The 26,269-nt window shown below is 43.2% G+C and overlaps 1 protein-coding gene across 1 annotated transcript in view; it reads left to right on the top strand.

Annotated features, from left to right (window-relative positions):
- Window positions 1–26,269, top strand: part of csmd3b (CUB and Sushi multiple domains 3b) — a 470,660-nt gene that overhangs the window by 407,013 nt on the left and 37,378 nt on the right. Inside the window, exons 47-55 of the mRNA XM_061742392.1 lie at window positions 6,868–6,948; window positions 9,594–9,707; window positions 9,802–9,990; window positions 10,147–10,305; window positions 11,993–12,181; window positions 14,227–14,412; window positions 15,296–15,490; window positions 18,294–18,467; window positions 20,770–20,943. Of these exons, the coding sequence (XP_061598376.1) occupies window positions 6,868–6,948; window positions 9,594–9,707; window positions 9,802–9,990; window positions 10,147–10,305; window positions 11,993–12,181; window positions 14,227–14,412; window positions 15,296–15,490; window positions 18,294–18,467; window positions 20,770–20,943 (1,461 nt within the window). The remainder of the gene's footprint in view (window positions 1–6,867; window positions 6,949–9,593; window positions 9,708–9,801; window positions 9,991–10,146; window positions 10,306–11,992; window positions 12,182–14,226; window positions 14,413–15,295; window positions 15,491–18,293; window positions 18,468–20,769; window positions 20,944–26,269) is intronic.

Genomic DNA, 26,269 nt, shown 5'->3' on the forward strand with positions numbered 1-26,269 from the left:
CATTAACTACAGGGGGTGGGATGTGACACCAGGAGACCCGAATGAGGTGCTGGCACAGGAGCTCAACAGTTTCTTTGCTCACTTTGAAACACTCATTTAAATGCAGCAAAGAAATGGGATTTCTGATCGTATCAGATAAAGAAGACCCAATCACTTCTCTGAGTTTACATGCTGTTCAGAGAATCAGATAAATGTCCAGAGCATGGCTGACTCCGTGACGCTATGTGGCGCTGTAACCATGGTAACCATTTCAACAAAGAGCCACTTTCGGTTGACGGTTGTTTTGTTTGGCGCCAATGTTACGCCTTCTGTATATTTTTCCACTTTATTTTGATCTGCTCCGGTGTCCTGATGAAGCTTCTGCCATCTCTTTCGCGATCTTTTTAAAAGTGTTTAAAGAACGATTTAACACGCGGCGTCTCCTTTCACTTCCGGGTGAATGCCCCAGAGGAAATTCTCCAGCATGCTCAGACTGCAATATCCGATGTCTCCGTATACATGGTGTTAAAATTCCAAGTGAACGAATTATCTAGGTGTTGCTATCCGATCATTAAATGTCCGATATAGGTCCGAAATAGGTCCGAAGTAGACCGGATTGAGGTGTTTACATGCAGTTTAAAAGTCCGAATGATGTCTTATACGACTGCAGCTACACTCCTCTGCTCCAGCCCTGCCCCCACCCCTGTCATCAAATTTGCTGACGACACCACTGTGGTTGGACTGATGTCCAAGGGAGGCGAGTCAGCCTACAGAGATGAGGTGTAGAGACTCTCAACCTGGTGTTCAGACAACAATCTGACACTGAACACAGCAAAAACAAAGATCATCATAGACTTCAGGAGGAACAGAACTGTCCCACTCATGTGGAGCAGGCCACACGTTCAGGTTCCTGGCAGTCCAGATCTCTGAGACCTCTCCGGGACACACAACACCACAGCTGTCATAAGGAAGGCTCAGCAGCATCTACACTTCCTGAGAGTCCTCAGGAGGAACAGTCTGGACAGGAAGCTGCTACTGGACTTCTAGCACTCGCCCATCGAGAGCCTTGCTCTGGACTGAGTTTTCCACCTGGTACGGGGGCTGCACTGAGGCAGACAGATTGAGGCTCCAGGGGAGAGTCAAAGCAGCACAGAAGACCGTTGGCTGTCCTCTCCCCTCCCTGGTGGACGTCTACTCCACCCGGTGCCTCAGCAGAGCTCGCAGCAGCACCAAGGACAGCTCACTTCCCAGCTGTTTGAGCTGTTGCCGTCTGGCAGGAGCTACAGGAACTGAACAGCAAGGAGAAACAGACTGAGGAAAAGTTTCTTTTCCAAAACCATCAACATCCTGAACAAATGCAAGATACAAGATGTACAGTTACCATACATTTGTAAAGACTTCATTCCTATATATTATTGTTGTGCATATCTGCACTTTACTTGTTGTTTTGCAGAGGCTTGGCACTTTCTTTGTACAAGGTATAATGACAAAAGGCATTCAATTAAATTTAATTCAGTTCAATTGAAAGGCAAAAGAGAGTCCTAATCCATAACAGAAGAATAATGCAAGCAAAGAACAGATGCACAAATGGTGCAAACCTCCACCCAAACGTGGACCGAGGGAGGCTGTGTTCTGAACTTTGTCTCAGATTGCTTTATTGGAGCACATTCAGATTACAGTTACATTTCAAATTCTACACATCATATCTCAAACATGAAAGAAATGATGAATCCATAGCCAGTACACATCACTGTGGATGATGTTCTTCTGCTCGTCTTGATCTGTTCCTACATTTGACTGTACTATGCCTGCAGCTATTGGAGAAAGAATGACGGAAAGGTTTTTGCAATTCACAATAGGATTTTGTTAAAATTACAAAAAATTCTTTACAAAAGGAAAAAATCTAAAATTTGAAAATGATCACGTAACTCCAGCCTTGCCTTTCAACCAGCCAGATCGACAGTAATGTGTTGGGATCAAATCTATGAATACTGAAAACCATGAGAGCTGAGTGGTAACAATGAATGGTTAAAGTGATGAATGAACTGGTGACTTGAAACTGTCGGCAGCATCCTGTAAGTATTCTTTTATGGCTCGGTTTGTCTGCTGCGGTGGTGCTGCTCTCAGCATTTATTCTTCTTCTCTGTGCACTGCTACAAAATCATCTCTAAGAAAGTAAAATAAGCCTTTTTCAAGAATATTAGAAGACTGACTCAGACCGTTTTACTGGTATTAAGAATTGTAGTAATAATTTTGACCAGATTTATGTGCCGTTAGGCTTATTTCTAGAGGGGCTGTTTTTGCAGTGTGTCGAGCGTTTGCTCCTCATGGCTGAAACGAAGTTCATATGAATGGTGCGTTACTACTTTATGAGAGGCGTGTTGTGCCACGCCTCTCTTTAAGGAAACTAGTTTCACATACTCCTCGCAACTGTGCTGAAATGAACAGAACTCAAAACCAATTTGGAGTAATCCGTGTTCATTCGTTTTTCTAAATAAAACCAAAAGTAAGAAAATGTAAAAATAACTCATTAAAATGAAAAAACGCATAACGACTCGTTTTTCAGTTTTTGATTTTATGCTCAAATGAATAATGGAAAAAACGGATAACGACCGTTTCCCATATTATCCATTTTTGTATATGTTTTTATTTTTTTATTATTTAACCTTACAGCCAAAACTGAAACGATTGCTAAAATTAATCAAACTCGGTACAAGTTTTATAAATTAATAAAAGAAAAGAAATCCCCCACTTAACTGTTCTCATTGGTACAAATGTTTTATATGTTGATTTTCTAATGATGATTTAATTCCAAAAATGTGTATTTTATTTTGCAGATTTTTTAGGTGAATAACCTCTTACCCTGCGTTCACACTGAAAGCGTCAAAAATCTCCCGACGCCAGCATCTCGCTGCTTGGTGCGTTCACACTGAAAGCGGCATGCACTGTTGACGCCTGCAGTGGGCGGGGCTTAAAGCTGCGCTGCAGAACTGGAGGGAACATTGGGAACAGCCTACACATCTTCAGTTTCCTATTTCACCATAGATCACAGTTTGGGACGCCTTCTATATATTTTAGCGTTATTTCCGCGTAGATAAGAGTGAGTTTGATGCTCCTTTAACAAGTTTGGTCCGCGGATCAACATCAACCTCCAGAGCCCACTCCCGGTGAACCATAAATCCGCCTAGGCTGATTTATGGTTCCGCGTCACACCAACGCAGAGCCGACGGCGTAGGGTTCGCGGCGACGCACACCGTACTGCGACCCTACGCCGTCGGCTACGCCGTCGATTTAACGCGGAACCATAATTCAGGCGAAGCTGCAGTCTGTCTGCGCTGATACTGACACACCGGGTCGGAGCGGATTTGGTCATGATGTTTAACCTGTGTTTTGTGATTAATAAGTACGGGTTTTAATTATTTTTCGTTGGATCAATGTAGCAAATAAAATCGTTGGGACCATCCAGCTCCTCACCCATCAGATACGTGTTTCACATGATCAGTTCAGGTAAAAACGGCAGTCAAATCAGCAAAAATGTCATTTTGCTGGATGAAATATATTAATTCCTGATAAAATAAGTTTTTTAGTGCACAGCTCTGCTCCTGTACGCATGTGAATGAGTGTACGTTTGTGTGTACATGAAAGTACAATCTGCATTGAGAGTTCTCGCTTCGGGAATCCCGGTGTGTGATTGGACGACGCCTCGGCGTCGCCGCTGCTCATTTGCATAAAGTTCAGATTTTTCAACTTCAAATTGACGCGCCGCCCCGCCGCCTTTCGACGGACGTTTTTCATAGACAATGAATGGCATCCAGACGCCTATGACGCCCGTGATGCTTTCAGTGTGAACGGGGGGTTAGAAGCTTATCTGAAAATGTAACCCTGCGTTCACACAGAAAGCGTCACGGGCGTCCCGATGCCAGCATCTCGCCGCTTGGTGCATTCACACTGAAAGCGTCAGTGCCGGCGGGGGTGGGCGGGGTTTCAAGCTGCGCTGCAGAACTGAAGGGAACAGTGGGAACAGCCTACACATATAGCGTACACATCTTAATTTTCCTATTTCACCATAGATCACACTTTGGGACGCCCTCTTTATATTTTAGCGTTATTTCCGCGTAGATAAGAGTGAGTTTGATGCTCCTTAACAAGTTTGGTCCGCGGATCAACATCAACCCAGCGAGCCCTTGCTCCCGGTGGCTGATTTATGGTTCCGCGTCACACCAACGCAGAACCGACGGCGTAGGGTACGCGGCGACGCACACCGCACCGCAACCCTACGCCGTCGGCTACGCCGTCGATTTAACGCAGAACCATAATTCAGACGAAGCTGCAGTCTGTCTGCGCTGATACTGACACACCGGGTCGGAGCGGATTTGGTCATGATGATTAACCTGTGTTTTGTGATTAATAAGCACGGGTTTTAATTATTTTTCGTTGGATCAGTGTAGCAAATAAAATCGTTGGGACCATCCAGCTCCTCAACCATCAGTTACTGTTTCACGTGATCAGTTCAGGTAAAAACGGCAGTCAAACCAGCAAAATGTCATTTTGCTGGATGAAATATATTAATTCCTGATCAAATAAGTTTGTAAGTGCACAGCTCTGCTCCTGTACGCATGTGAATCAGTGTACGTTTGTGTCTACATGAAAGTACAATCTGCATTGAGAGTTCTAGCTTCGGGAATCCCAGTGTGTGATTGGACGACGCCTCGGCGTCGCCGCTGCTCATTTGCATAAAGTTCAGATTTTTCAACTTCAAATTGACGCGCCGCGCCCGCCGCCCCCGCTGCTCCTGCCACCTCTCAACGCCCGTTTTTCATAGACAATGAATGGCAGCCAGACGCCTATGACGCCCGTGACGCTTTCAGTGTGAATGCAGGGTAAAGTAATCAAAAGGCATTTATGATAATGATGTAATTAAAAAAAAATGCATTATGAACTCACATAACTTATTTACTGGCTGTAAATATGTGTGCGTTTACAAATTTGACCATATGAATAAGAACAGTGTTCTGGACGTGTCTGTTAACTTATGTTTCCACCATAGGTCCATAAAGAAACTGTCTATTTGATAGATGATAGTAACGTGGTCATATTTCCCCAATCGGATGGTGACTCCAGCTCTTTGGACCTCGTCACCAAAAACTGTCCAATCTTATCTAAATGATCCTCAAGTCAGGCCATTATGTTTGTTTTGCGGATCTCGCAGTAACGGCAGAGACAGTCACTTCTGGCTCACTGAACTGGCTTCAGATCAAAAAATGGATAAAGCAGGAAACGGCCTTTATCCGTTTTTTCTATTATTCATTTGACCATAAAATCAAAAACTGAAAAAACTAGTCGTTTTCTTTTTTTTTTCATTTTAGTTAGAAAACGAATACTGAGAAAATGTGTTGTTTTTTCTTTTTTCTTACTTTCGGTTTTATTTTGAAAAACGAATGATACACGGATTTGGAGTAAGTAAACAGCAAGTAATACTAACTGGGATGCAAAAGGAAAGAATACTTAGTTAAAGCAAGACAAAGGAACTGTATTTCAGACCCTGTAGGTGGGGAGGTGAAGTTGCTCTTATGACTGAGATGTATTCTTGTTTTCACTTTCTCTTTTTCCCTTCTGTCATTACTCCCTAAAGTCTCGTAGGTGCCTCTGCCTTGATGTCCACTGTAACTCGGAGAGCTAATTTAATTGTTAATGGTGTGTGACACACACAGTTGCCTCAAAAGACAGGAGTCCAAAATTACTTTGTGGATTTGGCAAATAGCAGGAACAGGAGACTGCAAGAACTAGATAAGGCTCCCTAAAAACTAATCACATTTTCCTGCAAATGAAATTGAAACTTAACATTAAAAAAAAAACTAATTCAGTGCTTTAAAGCTGAGTAAGATAAAGAATTTGATGGCACTAACTTCAAAAGACCAACTCAACTCCACATTAAAATCAACCTAAATCACGACAGGAGACAGTGTTTCTCTTGTTCCTGCTCCGTGTCCTTTAGTGACCCAGATGAAAATCAGAATGTCACAGTTTGCATCTGAGAGAGCTTCTAAAGTGCAAATTTAATTTGAAATGCCAAATAATTCCCAAAAGAAGCATCAGCCCACTGTCAGGGGTGTTTCTCTGTGTCGTTGTCCTTCTATTTTATTTATCTTTGGGTCTGCATGCTAAAGGCCAGAGCTCGCACACAGACGAGGGGGCCATGCAACGGTGCATAATGTTGTCATGGATATGAGACTGGGAGAGCAGATGTGACATGAATGTGGAGGTGGTGATATAAATGGCCTTATAGCTCAGGAAGATCAATGGCAGTGATCCTCTCCTCATGCAAAGAGGCACGCTGCACTCAAAAACACGCGCGTACCACAGGGCTTTGATATGCATGAGGACGGCAGATACTATTGGCAGGTCGCATTTTCATAGTCAATTTCATTCTGTTTCTCAAGTCAGGAGGGTGGGAGAGACCCCTCAGCTCTTTCTTCCCCTTCTTGTCCTCCACTCCTGTCTTTCTATCCATCCATTTCTCTTTATTTTCTCCCTCTCAGTTAGTGAGTGATATACACTTATGCAGTAATATTGATTAGAGCCTTCAGCTGCGTGGCTGTCGGTTCCTCTTTATGATTCAACACAGTCCTGTATCCATGCAGCTGCTGTTTTATAATCCATGCATCGCAGACCTGACCATCTGAACTTAGAAAAGTGAAGTTAAACATTATTAAAAATCAAGACAGGCTGTGTTGTGCACTGCGGCTGTCACTGCATTTACAGTAGAGGCTGTATGTTGTTGAAAATCCCCTCCTTTCGCAGTGCACCCACCTTTACACATTTTTAGATCGTGTCCCTCATTTTCTCTTCTGTCCTCTCCTGTTTTTTTTCTTTGTTCTGTGCTCCTAGCGTACCAATTAAGGGTTTGCCAGCCTCCTCCAGAAGTGCCCAACGCTGTCATCCTGATGGAAGATGGCGAGCTGGAGATAGGTGAGCTGTCTGTCTTCCTGTCAAGATTCTAGGAGTCAGGCTGACACTGGATGCAAACTGGAAACTGGAAATTGTTCCAGTTGTCAGCAAGAGCACACAAACCTAATGATTACTGTACAATAAAAAATAATTAGTACATGTTCCAATGTGTTGTGGCACAAAGGGGGTGCTGGTTCGGTTATTAAAGAGTTATTAATAACTGTCTTACGATAATTATTAATAATTAGTAAAGAAGAATACTGAATTGTCAAAATGATTCAATCAAAAAGGGGCACCACCTGACTTATCAGAAAAATAATAACTGAACAGCAAAATCAGTCTCAAGGTAACTGTACGGAGTCCGAGCACAGACCTTTGTAACCAGCAGCTGTGACAAATATGTATACAATAAAACAACTGTCATTCATATTAATCAGAATTTATTTACACAAGTGTTAAAAGATGGGGGGGTTTAGTAGGAAAGGATGGGAGGAGACATTCAGAAGAAAGTAAAATCTAACACACAGAAATAACTTCTCACTATCACAAGTTCTTCTGATGTTTCCAACACAAAGACCAATGTGAAACTAACTTCACGTGTGCTCTGTCATTCAACTGGGAAATGAGGTAGAGGCTTTGTTTTCTGTTGTGGAAGAACATGTCATCAAGATCCAGCAACTATGTTTCTCTGCCCAGACACAAAACAGCCTCTTACGTGGATCTTTGTAGTTGAAGAAAAAGGTGGTTTGGTCTGGCCGGTCAGCGTTCCTTGCTGAACAGCTGGATGGTTACGCTCCGCAAGTGATCCTGATAAAGAGCGTCTCTCTCTCTTGCTCTCCTCATCTCAGTGTGTATGAGGGGAACGCATGGGCAGCAGCTGGGCCTCCTTCAGCTCCAGCTCGGTCCAAAGGCGTTCACGTCGAGGCATGCAAAGGTCCCTCGTTTGGCTCATATGGGAATGTTCGCGGGTCAGCGCTGCAGACTGTGGTTGCCATAGACCAGGGATATTCAATTGGCGGCCCGCGGGCCACATGCGGCCTGCCAGGAGCTTTTATGTGGCCCCTGGTCATAATTCAAAAAAGGGGGTGTTTGTTGAAATGTTTTTTTAATTTTTTTTTATAAAATTTTTATAACTGGCTACTATGGACTAAAATGGTTGTGCTCAATGCTTAATGTAATATTCAAATAAGGAAATCTTGGTGGAAAGTGGTGCTTTGTCATTATGGCGTTTTTTATTAAAAGTAGGTCAATATCAATTTCATTAAGTTTGCACAATGCATGGTTTCAAAATGAACTTGCATTCAAAATAATATTTCTTTATCTGAATATTATATTTAACATTCACAATTACTAAATCTGGAGACAATTAATACATAATTCATATGTAAACTAGATATATTCAAATGTATAATACAAATGTATTATATTTACATAAGTCTTCGTCTTTGAGTGCAAAATACATTTTGAAAACCCCCACATTTTCAAATTGTGCGGCCCTCTCCATACAGTCCTTTTGCAGATGTGGCCCCCGGCCGAATCTAGTTGAATACCCCTGCCATAGACGCTTCTTCAGTCACGATAATGGAGGAGGCCGGCCCATACCTAGTAGCTCTTCAAGCTAAAATAGGAGCTGTGGCCTTCTTCATAGCTCACAGAGAACTCCATGGGACCGTGCACAGGTCCGAGGTAGAAGAGATCTTGGGAACAAGAGAGGAGGAAAAGAGAAAGAGGGGGAGCCTGCTCTTTATAGCTGGGCCCAGGCTGACATAAATCGGCAAGCGGCCCCTCCTGCGTTTTGGGGTCTATGCCCAATGAGGAGGCTATTCCTTATCATCGAAGGGCCGTAAATGCAACGCCCCCCACGCCTGCTGGGGATTTGAGTCATGATGGAGGTTCCTTGGTATTGAACCATGCGGTCAGCTGTAAGAAATCAAGGCTGGTCTCAGAGTGAGGCCTCAGAGCTGGGCCTTAAAGCTGAAATTAAGGTTTCCCATGTTCACATTGGACTGTGGCTCAACAAATGCAAGTACAAAAGTTAGGACACTGAGTGAACTTGTAATGAAGCGAAAAAGAAATGATTTACCTTCAAATATTGCGTGAAGTAGTAAGAAAATGCTCATTTGTTTCCAGCAAAGCATTGAAAACGAAAATAAAACGTAGGGACGAGATCATGTTTGCAGCTGCGTTGCATCATCTCTATATTTAACATCACTGTGTTTATTAAGTGAAGGAAGCAGTTGTTAAATTTGAGAGAGAAAAATGTTTCCTGCTCTTGCTTGATGTGAGAATTAAGCCTCTCCACACATCATGGCCATATGTCACTGTGTTTTTCTTGATAATGGTCCAAATAATTCATGGATTGCAGGTCTGAGATGCAGGTCTGGAATACAGTCCAATAACAACTCAATTTTACAAATAAGTGTGAACAGCAGTTAGGAAACAACAGGCCTGTACAAAGGAAGGCCTCCCTCTCTTATCTGAGCGGAAGTGTCAAGTGTTGTGAAACAAAATGATTCCAATTCCTCTGGAAACTGGAGGCACTGGAAGCGGGGATGGCCTCCAGCAGACCCCCGTGAGCCTAAATAAGAATAATGGATGGAAATAATTCAGTAGTGAGCGTCTTTGATATTTGAAAAACTGAGCTCTTAAAGCTTTTGTGTCTCCAGGTGACATCATCAGGTATAAATGCCAACCCGGATTCTCATTGGTCGGCAGTGAGATCCTCACCTGTCGCCTGGGCGAGCGACTGCAGATGGATGCACCGCCTCCAACATGCCAAGGTGTGAACTGAGATGTCCAGGACCTGATTCTGACAACTTTAAAGATAAAAAAGCCTAACACAGCCTTGCCCCCGTCCGTTTTCTCGCCCCTCAGTTCAATGCCCTGCACACGACGTGCGCTACGACTCGTCTGGCGTCATCCTGAGCCCCGGCTGGCCCGAGAGTTACCCAAACCTCCAGATGTGTTCATGGAGCGTCACCGTGGAGAAAGGGTACAACGTCACCGTAACCTTTGAGGGTTTCCACACCGAGAAAGAGTTTGATCTGCTCGAGATCTTTGATGGTAAAAGAAAACACACACACACACATGATCAGCAAGCCAGAGACTGATATATTCTCTCAGAAGAGAAAAATAAAAACCCAAAGTTCCCAAATGTTTTACTACTGTCTTATTGATTTCACCTGTCTGTCCCTCCTCTCTACTCGGCATCCCTCGCAGGTCCCACACCCAACAGCCCCACCCTGGCCACGCTGAGCGGGGACCTGCCCACACCGTTCAACATCACCACCACCGGTCACCAGTTCCTGGTCCGCTGGTCCTCGGATCACGGCACCAACAAGAAAGGCTTCAGAATTCGCTATGTTGGTGAGTACCAAAGTATGTATCCCAACTTTACTTTACTACTTCTTTTATAATATAATGCATGGAAATAAAAAAGACGGAGGCTGACAGAGACAGACAGAAGGACTAGAAACTATTAAAGCATATACAATAACTTTTTAAAGGTGTAAAAGTTGCCCAGTTTAAAACTGTTTCGGTGGTTTCATCATCAGCAGTCTTTCCCAACAAACTTCCCTCTGTCTCTTGAAGGAGTTTAACGAAATGCATCATGGGTTAGTCCTAAAGTTTCATCCGTCCAAAGAAAGCCTGACGAGCACCCATGCTGCTTTACAGCACACTTTGCATTTAGGCAGCCTTGAAAATGGCCCTGCTGAGTGTAAGTTGAGACTTTTGCTTAATGAGGCTTGAGCGCTTTATTCAAGGGCGTTTTTGACAGTTAAAGAGAAGGAGAATATTTCACCTGTTCAGTTTGCTTATTCATCCCACAGCCTCTTGTCAGGAGGCTGCTTCTTTAACCTTTAAAGCACCACCGCTCTGTATGATGAATTATATGCCGAAGAGCAACAGAAAAGCCTCTTGAGACTCTCGGTAACCTTCGGAGGTGCCTGTGATTAATGTGAGCATCTGCAAAAAGTGTTAAACACATGTTGTAAACCTACTAATAACAGTTCAACTACAAGGAGGGTTTCAACCCCCAAAATCAGGCCAGGAGGAGAACCCTTGGTGCTGCCAGCCATCGTAATGTGCAAAGCTTTAAATTATGATGACAAAGTGTAAATCTTAAATTGAAATAATTCTTCCTCTTTGTAATTGTGATCTTTTATGACTCATCCTTTTGCTTTGTGAATTAAGGCAGCACTTTAATGCTGTTGGTGTTCACAAAGAGCACCTAAGGGGAGGGGGCGTGGCTCGGATATAAGTTATTGTCAATTTCCAGCTCGACCCACAGAATAAACCATTTAAAGTTTTAGTGCATTTATCAGCAAACTATGTCAGAGAGTATTTTTTATAATTCACTTTACAAAACAGTACAAAACCTCCCTGGAACTCGTTCAGTTTTCAACCTCGGAGGAATGAAATTATACTAGGCCTTAAGAGGCCCCGTTTTCCTTTCATTCACAGAGACGCCTCACAGACACACGCAGCACGCTGAGGGGCATATAAATGAGGCTTTTCACTAAGAAATAAGGCCAGTTAAGATCTTACTTTTGGGTTTTTGGATCCGCTCCTTGGTAACCTTCATTTGGTTCCAGCGAGGAACTTCAAAAGCCTCCTACTGCTAGATACCACAGCACATATTCACATCAGTTTGCAGTCTTGACGCTTCTGTAGATACAGTGATGTGAATCATCTTCACACTTCAGCAGGGACTTTATTTGTCTCCAGGCTCGGCAGCTGGAGCAGCATTTTCTCCTTCAAATGCAAATATTCTCTGAAAACTTTGAAAGCAGTGTTTCCTGTAAAATGAACATTTGTAAAAACTTTTGTTTGGCTTGGTCCGTCTGTGAAAATGATATATTTACACGAGGAAACTTGTCTCATGAATAGGCTAAACTGTGAAAAGCACTGCTGAAATGTAAACCGCTGGCAGACCCTTGTTAGCGGGACGACAGACACGACTAAAGATGTGGAATGTGTCGAGCTTCTCTTTCAGCGACGAAGAGTATCCACATGTGAAGCAATTTTAAGTGGTTCTCTCTCGCATGTGCATCTCCTCCTGCAGCTCTGTACTGCTCAACTCCCGACTCGCCGCTCCATGGCTCCATCTCCTCTCAGAGCGGCGGTCACGTGAACAGCGTGGTGCGCTGGGCTTGTGACCGCGGTTACCGGCTCATAGGTAACGCCACGGCAACCTGTCGGCGCAGCCCGACGGGCTACCATGCCTGGGACTCTCCCGTACCCGCCTGCCAAGGTGTGTTATAGGGATTTGTATTGACTATGGATCATTTTATAACCAAAGTATTTTCCTGCTATTGTTAACATGATGTAAATAGGTTTATAGTATTGAAGTACTGTTTACTAACACACATTAAGCATGTAAATAGGGAAGTGCTCTTAGCTTGTTTTCCTGCAGCTTTTTACACCGGACCAGGTAAAAAGGACAGGCCACACCTTAGACCGGCAAAGTACAGGGGCTGACAGGGGTTAAAGTCGGATAAATACTCAGCATTTCAGAAAACACAAGAAACATTAAAGTTGCAAGCAGCAATAAACGGGCCCTCGCACCCTTGTGCACGTTCAGGTGCAGTGGAAACTTGTATGACTTGTATGTAGATTCTTCAGGCCTGGACATTTAGTGGATGACACCAGCCACGACTCTATATCAAACCATTCAAAAGTTATGGCAGAAAGTAGGAACTATCAAATATGGAGCAATCAGATGAAGGGGGGCACGCTTTTTGGCGTCTATCGTCGCCACGGTAACGCTTTTGACTGAGAAAAGTAATGCCCATCGTCGCAGGATCGAGACGCACATTTTGATGTATAACACACCTGGGTGCACGTTACGGTTCGGGTGAAGAAGCGGCCGAAGAAATGGCATAAATTGCGCCAAAATTACACGATTAATTCCAAATGGCCAACTTCGTGTTCGGTTTCGGCCATGGCGCCAAGAGACTTTTCTTTAAGTTACGACATGATACAGGTGTGTACCGATTTTTGTGCATGTACGTCAAACCGTATTGTGGGGCTTGAGGCACAAAGTTTTCTAGGGGGCGCTGTTGAGCCATTAGGCCACGCCAATTAATGCAAACCATTAAATATCAAATTTTTCGCCAGGCCTGGCTTGCATGGACAATTTTGTGACTTTTGGGGCACGTTTAGGGGGGCAAAAAGGCCCTCATTTCGTCGGAAGAAAAACGAGAAAAAAAATGTCCTCTATTCAATAGGGCCTTTGCACTGTCAGTGCTCGGGCCTTAATAAAGCAGTTCACGTATGAAAACAACAAAATTAAAGCGTGACAAAACAGTATTTGGAAGAAAAAAAGGAGACAACAAGTTCATAACTGGATAAAAACTGTGGTTTCACCTGAAAACAGCTCTCAGGTTTCTGATGGACATGACGCACCAGCTCATGTGAGTCGGGCTTAAGAACACTTGATGAGCTGTAATTCTCTTTCAATCCCCGGTGAGCACCGTCCCCTGTTCTCTGGTCCAGAGCAGGAGTCTGTCTGTGTGGAGTGTGCATGTTCTCCCCGTGCTTGCGTGGGTTTTCTCCAGGCACTCCAGTTTCCCCGCACAGTCCCAAAACATGCATGTCCGGTTAGCTGGTGGATCTAAATGACTCACATCAGCAAGTGTGAGTGGTTGTGTGTGTGCACGTGTGTGTGCACGTGGCCCTGGGATGCACTGGTACCCCGACCCAAAGAAAGCGGGCATGGCCTCCAGCAGACCCCCGTGAGCCTAAATAGGAATAATGGATGGAAATAATTCAGCAGTGAGCGCCTTTGATATTTCCACTTGTACAATGTGTTCACTGAAAAACTGAGCTGTTAAAACCTTTCTAATTAAAAAACAGTAAATTACAGCTTGTTGTTCTGAGTGCATGTTGCGGGCGTGATAAGATCTCGCTAAGTTTTTATGTTGCTACTGTTATCGTCTCATCCCACACAAGATACGTGTCAGGAGAAGCAGCAAGCAGCCGCTATAGATAGAAACTTAAATGGATAATGTACAGCAGATTGTCGAAACAAAGCAGTTAATTTAAGTCAACAGTTGAACAACTTCAGCACTTATGTGCTTTTTTATGTACTAGTTTGGATGTAAATGATTGTTGAAGTCTTTGTTCTTTCTCTGTACAGTCTAAACAGGAGACGTGTTTAACTCATGTGTATAGTTATAGAGCTCCAGGGAGTGAAAGATCAAGCTTCCTCCGATCCTCTATTTTTAGTTGGATAGCTGTGTTGTGTACTAATCCCCGACGTTCCAGTTGAACCCGGGTGTTTCTCCCTTCTGGCAGCCGTGTCGTGTGGACCCCCCAAGGCCCCCATCAACGGCGGCGTCCTGACTGCCGACTACTCAGTGGGAACTAGAGTTTCCTATTTTTGCAACGACGGCTACAGACTCTCCAGCAAGGAGCTGACGTCGGCCATCTGTCAGCCCGACGGAACATGGAGCAACCACAATAAGATACCGAGATGTTCTGGTGAGTAACGACGAGTCCGCGCCGCACTTACATCACACTGTCACCACTTCCACATCAATTGTAGACATTTATGAATGTGAATTTAGTTTTTGTCAGTGATTAATAAATCTAGCTGTGGCTTGGCCCTGTCCAAAGCCAGGATGGGCCAGATTTCATGAAGCTTTTTATTTTCTCCCCTTTTTCTGCTCCCTCCTCCCTCTCTCTCTCTCTCTCTCTCTCTCTCTCTGAAACTGAATGGGCGCAGTGACACCCCATGGAGGAGTAAGTTGGACTTAGATCCAGGTTTTAGACCAGCATGGGGTGCACTCTACAAACCTCCGTTGACAAAAAGACACTCTGATTTGCAGTGGAGAATTCTTCATGGTATTATTGCAGTGAGCGCGTTTGTCTCAATTATTAATGCGTCCGTTCAAGAAAACTGCTCCTTTTGTAATGAAAAAGAGACTGTGTTTCACTGTTTTTTGGACTGTTTTCGTTTGGCAAATATGTTCATTCTGTTGGAAACTATGTTTAGCAAATGCAGAGAGGTTTTCACGAAGCAGGTTTTTATTTGTGGGTTCAAGTATACACGCAGTCAGACTTTGTTTTGGGATAGGCAAAGATGGCGGTATACATGAGTAGGAGGAGGAAGGTTGAGGAGGAATTGACCATCAGTTTCTACAGAGCCACACAGGAACTAGAGCTATTTAAATTGGTTTGGGGTTATCAGGGAGTATTTTGCTTGAATTATTATTATGCTACGAGTTGAGGTGATTTTGGTACATATGTAATTGGATGTTTGAGTGCATTAGTACAATGTATTAATGTTTTTTCTGTCCAGTGCATGAGGAAAAAATAAAATGTTTGTTTTAAAAATAAAAAAAATCTCCCTCTCTCTCCCCAGTCGTCGTCTGTCCCAGCATCGGCTCGTTCTCCCTCGAGCACGGCCGCTGGAGGATCGTCAATGGCTCGCACTACGAGTTCAGAACTCGCATCGTGTTCACCTGTGATCCGGGCTACTACAGACTCGGCCCTGCACACATCCAGTGCCTGGCCAACGGGATGTGGAGCTGGAAGAACGAGAGGCCTCAGTGCCAGAGTGAGTCTTCACCTACTTTAAATGTTAAACCTGCACACCACGTGAGATGAACCCTGGAGAGCAAAAAAATCAATAATATTATGTTATATTAAAGTCCTCTGAGGATCAGCCCGCGGTACAGTACACCTGGAGTTACACCTGGAGGTTCACCTGGCTGATCCGTCAGCCGTCTCAAAACACCCGTTAATCTTGTCATATTATTAGCTGGGTTGGGATGGTTTAGTTCCCGACGCCATGCGGCTCCAGAGCGGTGGACATGTCAGTAACTTGAATGAAGATAACAGGTCCTTCAAAATGAAAGATTAGATACGTGTTTATTTGTAATCATTTTTTTTTGTATTTCATGCATAAGAGACTTAAAGCAGCACAACGTAACTTTCAGCTTTTCTGAGTTTGGCGGCATCTTTTGGACAAAAGCGGTAGTGCTTTACCAGAAAGAACACTACGTTTCCCATGAGCACCAGCGCGTACTGCCGGAAAACTCCTGTCCCGTCGCTGCATTTGTTTTGAGAGAAGACGGGACGCTTTTCTGTTTCACCAAGTGAACAGACAGAACGCAAAAAAAAAGATGTTAAACTGCTGGAAAGGAACTGGAATTTACCGGGATACCTTAAACAAGGAAGCCAGGGAGTGGTTTATGGAGAAAATAATGATTATTAACGGTTTGGATCCATATGAAATCCCTACTAAAGAATGGAGCTCCTCGTCGGAGCGCCACTCCTTAGAAGGATTTACTGTCGCAGTTCTGCAGAATCACCGTCTCCGGCTACCTTGTTTAGGAGTGTTTGGCAGCTGCTTTGGTAAATGTTTGACTCGCCATGTGTTTCAATAAATTAGTATAATAGTACAACATACAGTACATGTTTTGTATCACTCTTACTTCTCTTTTCTTTTTTTTGACTACTATATTATGTTGAAGAGGCTCCGAGGCGTGAGCAATATTTTTGTTTTCCTCGTGAGATTATTTTTTTCCTCTGCAGCTACAAATAAGAGTTAATATTTTTTCCTCAACAAACTAGTTTTATCTGAAGATTGGGGTTAATTGCACCGCACCGAGCTGGCCAGCAACTGCGTTTAGCTGGCGAAGTTGGGAATAAAACCCGTGTTTTGATCCGACCCCGGTCTGTGTGAGTGTTTGTGGTTTAAGGCTGATTTATGGTTCTGCGTTAAATCGACGCAGAGCCTACGGCGTAGGGTACGCGGCGACAAACACCGTACGTTGCGCGTCGCCACGTACCCTACGCCGTAGGTCTGCGTCGATTTAACGCAGAACCATAATTCAGGCTTTACTGTGTGGAAGGTTTGGTCGTTACAGCCGCGATCCAAGCGAGCGGACGACTCTTTTACTTTGTTATATCAGATACTTGGCCTGCGTGGTTCTGCCTCCGAGCAGGAAACCGTTGAAAAGTTAAACCATTAGCGATCTTTTCCCCACGTCTGTTATGTGGAGCTGCTGCAGCCATAATGCAGCAACGGGTTACCAGCTTCTGCGGAGCTCTGCACTCCACGCCCCGCCCATTTTCGTCTCGACTGCGAATCGGGAAGGAGGGGGAAGTGACGAATGCTGTAAAGCAGTCAAAGTCGTAACGATTTGTAGTTTTTTAGTGTGGCAGAGTTCCTACCATGCTCCTCAAAGTTACATAGTGCCAGTGAAGGCGATACAGACCCCTCAGACCATGACAGAGGTTCATTAAACCTGTTGGAAGTTGATGTACCATCACAATGACTCTGGAAATATGATATTAAGGTGGAAAAGTTGCGTAGTGTCGCTTTAAAGGGGACTTATTATGAAAAACCCGTTTTCTCTTGCTCTAACATATATAAAGTGGTCTCCCCTCAGCCTGCCAACTCAGAGAAGGAGGAAAGCAACCAAATTCTGCAGTGTCTGTACAGCCGCCCGGATGATCCATCCAGTCTGATGTGGATCTACGAGCCGTTCAGATTCTGCTATGCGTGAAACCACGCCCACAACTAACTCTGCCGGCCGGAGCTTCCGCCATTTTTTCGTATCGGTGTATCGCGTCAGGCAGCCAATCAGCACAGTGCCTCATTATCATAGCCTCCCTCCCACTCAGAATCCTGCATAGAGAAGGAGGTTAGAAATGGGGAAGATAAAGACATGGCTCAGAGGCTGAATTTCTAATTTATTTAGCAAAAACAAGCAAAAGCTTCTTTTTTTAAGACATTCAAGGCCTGTTTAAAATAGGTATTAGATGCCATAATAGGTCCCCTTTAAATAAAATCCTTCCTGCGACTTGATTATGAGGTCCGTACATGCCAGTCGCCACATTAATGTCCGAAACACGTCACATGTTCATCTCAGCACCCTGGAGTAACATCCGCCACAGCGACGGGTGGTGCCAGCGAGAACGATGCACCACCTGCGTGTGGATGACACTCCTCGGTCTGTACAAGCTTGCCATTTCAAGTTGTCTGCCATCAAAAGAAAAAGGTGTTTAATATTTTCTCCTGCTAATTTGATGCAACACGGAGATAACAGAATCCCGATGCGAGGTGAGACTTTCATCCTCTTGATTCGCCGTCTGACCTGGAAGAGTTGACATTTTTAAGCTCTCTCATCTGGTATGTTTCCTCTTAAGGTTTTTTTTTCTTTTTTTTCTGACACTTTAGATCACTGTTCTCTTTAAAGAACATCTTAGCGCTTGGATATTTACTTTCATTATGTTCTTGATGTGTCAAGACTGCGATGAGAGACTGAGCACGAGCAGACACGCCCACAAGCCCGGAGTCGACGTGATGCACAGCTGCTTCTGAACTGCTTTTGTTCGGCCATGTCTTCCAGTCATTTCCTGTGGTGAGCTGCCTTCCCCGCCCAATGGGAAGAAGATTGGTACTCAGATGACATTTGGTGCTACAGCCATCTTTACCTGCGATCCGGGCTTCATGCTGGTGGGGTCGGCCGTCAGAGAGTGCCTGTCGTCTGGGCTTTGGAGTGGAACGGAAACACGCTGTTTAGGTGTGTACTTACAGAAATATCACTCTGTACTTCATTTGTAACACAGATTCAATGCTTAGGATGTAGATTGTGGATCTCAAACACACACACACACACACACACAGACACGCATGAGGAAACAGCCTCCCCATTAGAGAGGGAGCAGGAAAGATGTAATTTTTCAAGGACAGGCATCAAAAAGAGGTCTGCGGCCTCTTTACACCTGGATGTGTGAGTGTGCAGCTGCTCCACGCTGACCTCGTCCCTCTGCAGAAGCACCGTCACCAGCAGGCCTTAGCTGGGAAATTAGTAAGTCTTCATCAGCAAAAAGAAAGAACCTTTTTAGTGTGCGAGGCGTCTCATACTGCAAAAACTCAAAATCTTACCAGGAATATTTGTCTTATTTCTAGTTAAAATGTTTCATTTTAGTCAAAAAATCTCATTACACTTAAAACAAGAGTCATTACCAGAAAAATAACTTCACTTGGAACAAGATTTATCTTATTACAAGCAAAAAAAATCTTGTTCCACTGGCAGATTTCTCTACTTATTTTAAGTGAAAATCTACCTGAAACAGGTGAAAATTGTACTTTTTTCCAGTGATGAGTCTTGTTTTAAGTGTAATGAGATTTTCTTGACTAAAAATGAGACATTTTAACTAGAAATAAGACAAGTATTCTTGTTAAGATTTTGAGTTTTTGCAGTGTGCCTTTCCTGCTGCCACCGAGCCAGCCAGAGGTAACAGATGTGGAGACGTGGTGACACCACTTCCACTAACCTCTGGTGGATTCTGCGTTTCGGAGAATCCCGAAGAGAAATGTAGGATGCGGTTTATGTAGTGTTCAAACAAACTTAGCCTGACTTGATGAGGAGACGTGGTTGTGTCAGAAATAAACCCACTAAAGTGCTAGAACCTTGTCTTGTTACGCTTCAGAACGACACCGGCTGCACCGTGCTCATTTTGCACGTTTAACATGCAGACCTGTGCACTTATTTTACCATTTTAACTCATCACAAGAATAAAAGATTGATATTCAAAACCATGCACGGTTCCATTTGCTGTTATTTTTTATTCAGTTAAAGGACGAGAACCTTCTATCCTTCAACAGGCCGCTGTCAGCGACGTACTTAAGGAAGTAAAGTGTGCCTCCTGCTTTAGCAACGTGCTACAGAGCCAGGCATCAGCACCTCAAATACAATGTCAAATGACAAAGTTAATACGAGGCAACCCTTTCTCTTCTTGTTCTGTTCTGCTTCTTTGGCTGCGTTTAAATCGTTAGCATTTGCTGACATCAGGGATGCAGTGAAGGCTTTATCTACAGTAAAGAACAAAATCAATACTCAATCCAAAAATCTCTGTGAGCAGAAAATACACATTCGCCTTTGACTTTGTGAGACGGTGTTAAAGTGTCTGGTGTTTGCCCCGTGCATCAATCAGAGCTCCGTGAATGAATGTGATCAGCGAGTAAACCCCTGCTAGGTGAGCCTTTACTAAGTTAGAGTCTTTGAAATAAACATGTAATATGCCCTTATTCAAGAAAGTTAAATACTTTTCAATGAATTGAATGTTGAAGGTGTGTTTTTATGTGTTTTTAATCTTGTGTTAACTCTGAATCTGATGACATGCAGTATTGCTTTCATAGATATTACAATGATGACAGCAAGCTGTCAAGCCAAGCTGCTGTAACCTCTGAAATAATAACAAGCCAGTCTCATGGACATGTACAACACAGGTAGAATCATTTGGAAATACCCTCTTTATCCGTGTCTGGAAAAGAAAAGAGCGTAACAAAAGTAAATAGATCCACTAAGAACAGTAACAGTTACTGCTGCACTGCAAAAACTCAAAATCTTACCAGGAATATTTGTCTTATTTCTAGTTAAAATGTCTCATTTTTAGTCAAGAAATCTAATTACACTTAAAACAAGAGTCATCACCAGAAAAATAACTTATTTGGCCATTTTCACCTGTTTCAAGTAGAGTTTCACTTGAAATAAGTAGAAAAATCTGCCAGTGGGACAAGATTTATCTTCTCATTACAAGAAAAAAATCTTGTTCCACTGGCAGATTTTTCTACTTATTTTGAGTGAAAATCTACTTGAAACAGGTGAAAATTTTTGTTTTTTCCAGTGATGAGTCTTGTTTTAAGTGTATTGAGATTTTTTTTGACCAAAAATGAGACATTTTAACTAGAAATAAGACAAATATTCTTGTTAAGATTTTGAGTTTTTGCAGTGTAGATCTACTAAGAACAGTAACAGTTGCTGCTGCAGAGGAGGAGGTGTTGGGACGGAGCTCATCCCTCGTGTGCTTCCCTTCCAGCCGGCCACTGTGGGATCCCAGAGAGCATCGTAAACGGCCAGGTGATCGGGGAAAACTTTGGATACCGAGACACAGTCGTGTACCAGTGTCTCCCTGGTTATCGCCTCATCGGCTCGTCGGTTCGGATCTGTCTCCAGGACAACCAGTGGTCTGGACATCTGCCCATCTGTATACGTAAGAAAAACGCCGGAGCAACACTTTCATCTCTCGCTGCCTCATTTCACATGTTAAGCTGGGCATACACTGTGCGATATTTTAAATCGTTTGATTCAGCCTCATCTCACACAGCACGACTAGATCTCTGAGTTCAAAAGTTCACAGCCCACGAGTTATCGTCTCACACGTCCCGATGCTCTGATGCTCCGTCTGCTCACACTATACGTTCATAATCCTCACATCAGACTTCTGTTACTGGAACTGCAACGTCAAAAAGAAGTGGAAGAAGAACCCCGAAGTGGGAGACACCGAAGATGCTCAGCAAAAACAAACGCGCTGCCTTAAGCCTGAATTATGGTTCCACGTTAAATCGACGCCGTAGGCTCTGCATTGGTGTAACGCGGAACCATAAATCAGCCTTTAGCAATTTGTGCTATTTTGTGTGGCGATAAATGAAAAAAGATTAGATAACATCGTGATTGGACAAGGAATTGGCTGGGCAGACGTGGGAAATGCAGTCTTTTCTGCTATTAAAACATGATTTGTAATGTGAATTTGCAACACTTTAAACTACAACTAATAGTTTTTGACGTGACATCAGAGATTGCGCATGCTCTCTGTGAAAGGATGAGTCCAATCGGGTCGTAGCTGCTTCAACTGTGTGATTCCTTCACGAGGAGCGACCAGGATTTCAAACACGTCTGATTTTCTTGCGAGCACACGATTCGTGATCGGGAGCTCGTCGTGAGGTGTTAATCTCTCGTCGTGAGGTGTTAATCTCTCGTCGTGAGGTGTTAATCTCTCGTCGTTACCCCACGTATACTGCACGAGGCACGACCAACGATTGGGTCGAAATCTGGCCCGATCCAAAAAATAGTCGCACGACTGGAAAATCAGTTCAAAACGAGCCGACAATCGCACAGTGTCTGCCCGGCTTTAGCTGTGCTTCTTTCTGCATCCAGGACATCTCCAGGTCTGGACCGTAAACCCTGTTGAGCACAAAACAAGCACTCGCATGTTGACTCGGAGGAGACGCGTTGTTGACACAACTTCCTGATGAAGTAATGAAGTGTCCGACACGCTTTGCTAAACATGCCCCGGGGGTGAAGTTCAACAGAACCCTCTCCAGCCCCGTTTGCGGCTCGTACCGCGGTGACGAGAGCCTCTCAGCTCCACTCCGCTGTCCTCTCCTGATGAGCGTGCCTTATTTGAGAGCTGTCCCACAGATTTAAGCTTTCATGTCAATGTATTTTGGGTCCAGCACTCAGAAATAACCCTTGAAGCCTGTAATTACCATTCAGTGCTCAGTCCTGCTCACACGCTCGCTCCACCACGCCAAACAAGCTGGGGTTTATCCTCAAACACTTGTCAGCAGTTCAGCTGTGTAAAGTAAATAATTACCCCCTTTTTATGCACGTTCTTGTCGAGCTGATTCAGTGTGTTAAAACTAATGTCGAGAGCAGTTTTTTTTTTGTTTTAACTTTTATTCCTAAGTGTGCTTCTGTATGATTTCAGTTTCACATAATGATGGTGCATTCAAGAATGAAATCGGAAATTGGATTTCCAACAAACGACTGTTGAAGCTTTGAAAAGATAAGACGGAGTACTTGCAGAGCATTGTTTAGTCATCTGTCTTACTTTACATACATTTTGAAACTTCTAATGTGGATTTCTTGTTGAGAGATATATGAAAAAATGCAGGAGAGAGAGAGTTTCAGCTTCCCACTCCTGACGTTGGTTGGATTTAAAGGTGGAGAGGCTGTGTTAGTCTGCTGTGATATAACTATGCACGCACACAGGAGTGTTAACGCAGGACTGGGCGATGGGCGTTTCTCAAGCACCAAATTCCGTTTCAGACTCAATTTCTCCCCACTAGGTGCACCAGGAAACCAGCTGTTTCGTCACAGTCCTTCACCTATCACTACTACTACTACTACTACTACTACTACTGCTATTACTACTGTTACTACTACTACTACTACTACTACTACTGCTATTACTACTGCTACTACTACTACTACTACTGCTATTACTACTGTTACTACTACTACTACTACTACTACTACTACTACTACTACTACTGCTATTACTACTGTTACTACTACTACTACTACTACTACTACTACTACTGCTATTACTACTGTTACTACTACTACTACTACTACTACTACTACTACTACTGCTATTACTACTGTTACTACTACTACTACTACTGCTATTACTACTGTTACTACTACTACTACTACTACTACTACTGCTACTACTACTACTACTACTACTACTGCTACTACTACTACTACTACTACTGCTACTACTACTACTACTACTACTACTACTACTACTACTACTACTACTACTGCTATTACTACTGTTACTACTACTACTACTACTGCTATTACTACTGTTACTACTACTACTACTACTACTACTACTACTACTGCTATTACTACTGTTACTACTACTACTACTACTGCTATTACTACTGCTACTACTACTACTACTACTGCTATTACTACTGTTACTACTACTACTACTACTACTACTACTACTACTACTGCTATTACTACTGTTACTACTACTACTACTACTGCTATTACTACTGTTACTACTACTACTACTACTACTACTACTACTGCTATTACTACTGTTACTACTACTACTACTACTGCTATTACTACTGTTACTACTACTACTACTACTGCTATTACTACTGTTACTACTACTACTACTACTACTACTACTACTACTGCTACTACTACTACTACTACTACTACTACTACTACTACTACTACTACTACTACTGCTATTACTACTGTTACTACTACTACTACTACTGCTATTACTACTGTTACTACTACTACTACTACTACTACTACTACTACTACTACTACTACTACTGCTACTACTGCTGTCATTTAGCAGACGCTTTTATCCAAAGTTCTTACATCCGAGGGAACAACACAAGCAAGAGATCACATAGGAGGGTCCAGCATGGATAAATGCTGGTCAGACTCCTGTGTGAGATTTCCGTTTGTCTACAGAGTCTATGTTGTAATTAGGGCCCGAGCACTTACAGTGCGAAGGCCATATCGTATCTGTAGGAGTTTTTCTCGTTTTTTCTCGTTTTTCTTCCGACGAAATGAGGACCTTTTTTCCCCCTAAACGTGCCCCAAAAGTCACCAAATTTTGCACCAAGCCAGGCCTGGTGATAAATTTGATATTTAATGGTTTGCGTTAATGGGCGTGGCCTAATGGCTCAACGGCGCCCCCTAGAAAACTTCCTGCCTCAAGCCCCACAATACGGTTTGACGTACATGCACGAAAATCGGTACACACCTGTATCATGTCACAACTTAAAGAAAAGTCTCTTGGCGCCATGGCCGAAACCGAACAGGAAGTCGGCCATTTTGAATTAATCGTGTAATTTTGGCGCAATTTATGCCATTTCTTCGGCCGCTTCTTCACCCGAACCGTAAAGTGCACCCAGGTGTGTTTTACATCAAAATGTGTGTCTCGATCCTGCGACGATGGGCATTACTTTTCTCAGTCAAAAGCGTTACAGTGGCGACGATAGACGCCAAAAAGCGCGCACCCCCTTCATCTGATTGCTCCATATTTGCTAGTTCCTACTTTCTGCCATAACTTTTGAATAGTTTGATATAGAGAGTCGTGGGTGGTGTCATCGGACTCGGTTTTGAGTCCTTGAACATAATTGGTGCAAATTAGCCCCGCCCCTTCTTCTGATTGGTCGATATTTGATAGTGCCTATTTTCTGCCATAACTTTTGAATGGTATGACAAACCCCCCTCTGAGAGGAGGTCATAAATGCTTCTAACTTCCATGAAGCAGGCATGGGAGATGTGCCACAGGCAGGCTACTGAATTCAAGCTGCTGAATTGAGGCTGCTGAAAGCATTTATATAACAAATGTAAGTAACGTGATTGGTAACGTGATTAGCAACCAACTAAAAACGTTGGTTGCCATGAAATTAGTAACAAGACACATTTTTGCAACTTTTTTTTGCATTAAATATGCAGCAAAGAAATGCATGTTGTACTAAGTTAACCAGCTACTAGATACCAGCTAAAATAATCTGTTCTTTGGTAGCAGTGTGTTGTGTTTCAGCTGCCTGTGGAGCCAGATTGTACAGAAAGTACATTTTGTGTCATTATCAGGTCCCAGATAGAAAATATGGTTAGGCAGAAACATTAAAGCCACGTTGAGGCCTGGTCGGAGAGAAACAGAACACATTGATTCAACATTGCTTAAATGTCGGCGTTTGGATTGTTTTACTGGTTGAAATCGACCTAATTCAACATTGAATTACCATCCTTTACTATCTGGGGTATATGTTCTCATTTTATTATGTTTTTGTAAATGGTGAGGAGCATTTATAACCCCGTCATTGGCCAGTCGTGAGCCCACGCGCACTGTGTTCAAACTGCCTGACCAGCACATGTTCTGGTTTTATTTACAATAATTGGCGGTATAAAAGGATAGGGAAACCTTTATGTCCTTCGTTTACTGCACGTCCCAGAGTCGCAGGGGTCGCTTGAAACAGCCAGTTTAACGTCAACGTGCAGCTAAGCCGGTGGTTACAATGGCACAGGGTTCAACATCAGCCAGCAGAAACACTTCCAAGGCAACAGACACACAATTCAGTTAGGACACACTTGCCACTCTGTTGACACGGCAGACATGTCCCTGTGAGCGATTAACACACTGTTGTATTTCTACACAGAAAATAAAAATAAGAAAAAAATGTTTTCGACCCATAATTCCTCCTGTTGATGTACACAGATTTTAAAACCTGCCAGTCTTTCACATATATATATATATATATATATATATATACACACTGACATAATCACAACAGCTTATTCTTCATTCTAATATTGTTATCATGACTGGTGCATCTTACAGTTAAATCAGTGGAAAGAAATGTTTATGCCCACTTTAAGGTACAATGGTTCTATGGCGTTGCACACGAACGAGCAGAATATCTAAGTAAAAGAAGCTAAAGAGGTAAAAGGTAACTGGAAATAAGTTTGAAGAGTCTTTAAGTGCCAGTAAAATGCTGTAATGTAGCAAGTGGAAGCTGATGAAATCCAATCATTCTGTTCCTTTGAAGTTAAGCGTGGTTTTCATCAATGACAAAGGAGGGCAGTTCAAAGAGAAACTTACGAGCCTTGAAAATATCATGAAAAAAACAAGAAAACCAGCAGTGATGCTCTCTGACACCGATTTCCTTTAAAGCTAGACGAAACAGTCATTCAGCATGAAACAAATAAATCAGGGATATAGGCTCGGATATGATGTAACTTAGCACGGTGTTAAAGAGATG

Source organism: Cololabis saira, chromosome 15 (assembly GCF_033807715.1).
Source record: "Cololabis saira isolate AMF1-May2022 chromosome 15, fColSai1.1, whole genome shotgun sequence".
NCBI classification, from domain to species: domain Eukaryota; kingdom Metazoa; phylum Chordata; class Actinopteri; order Beloniformes; family Belonidae; genus Cololabis; species Cololabis saira.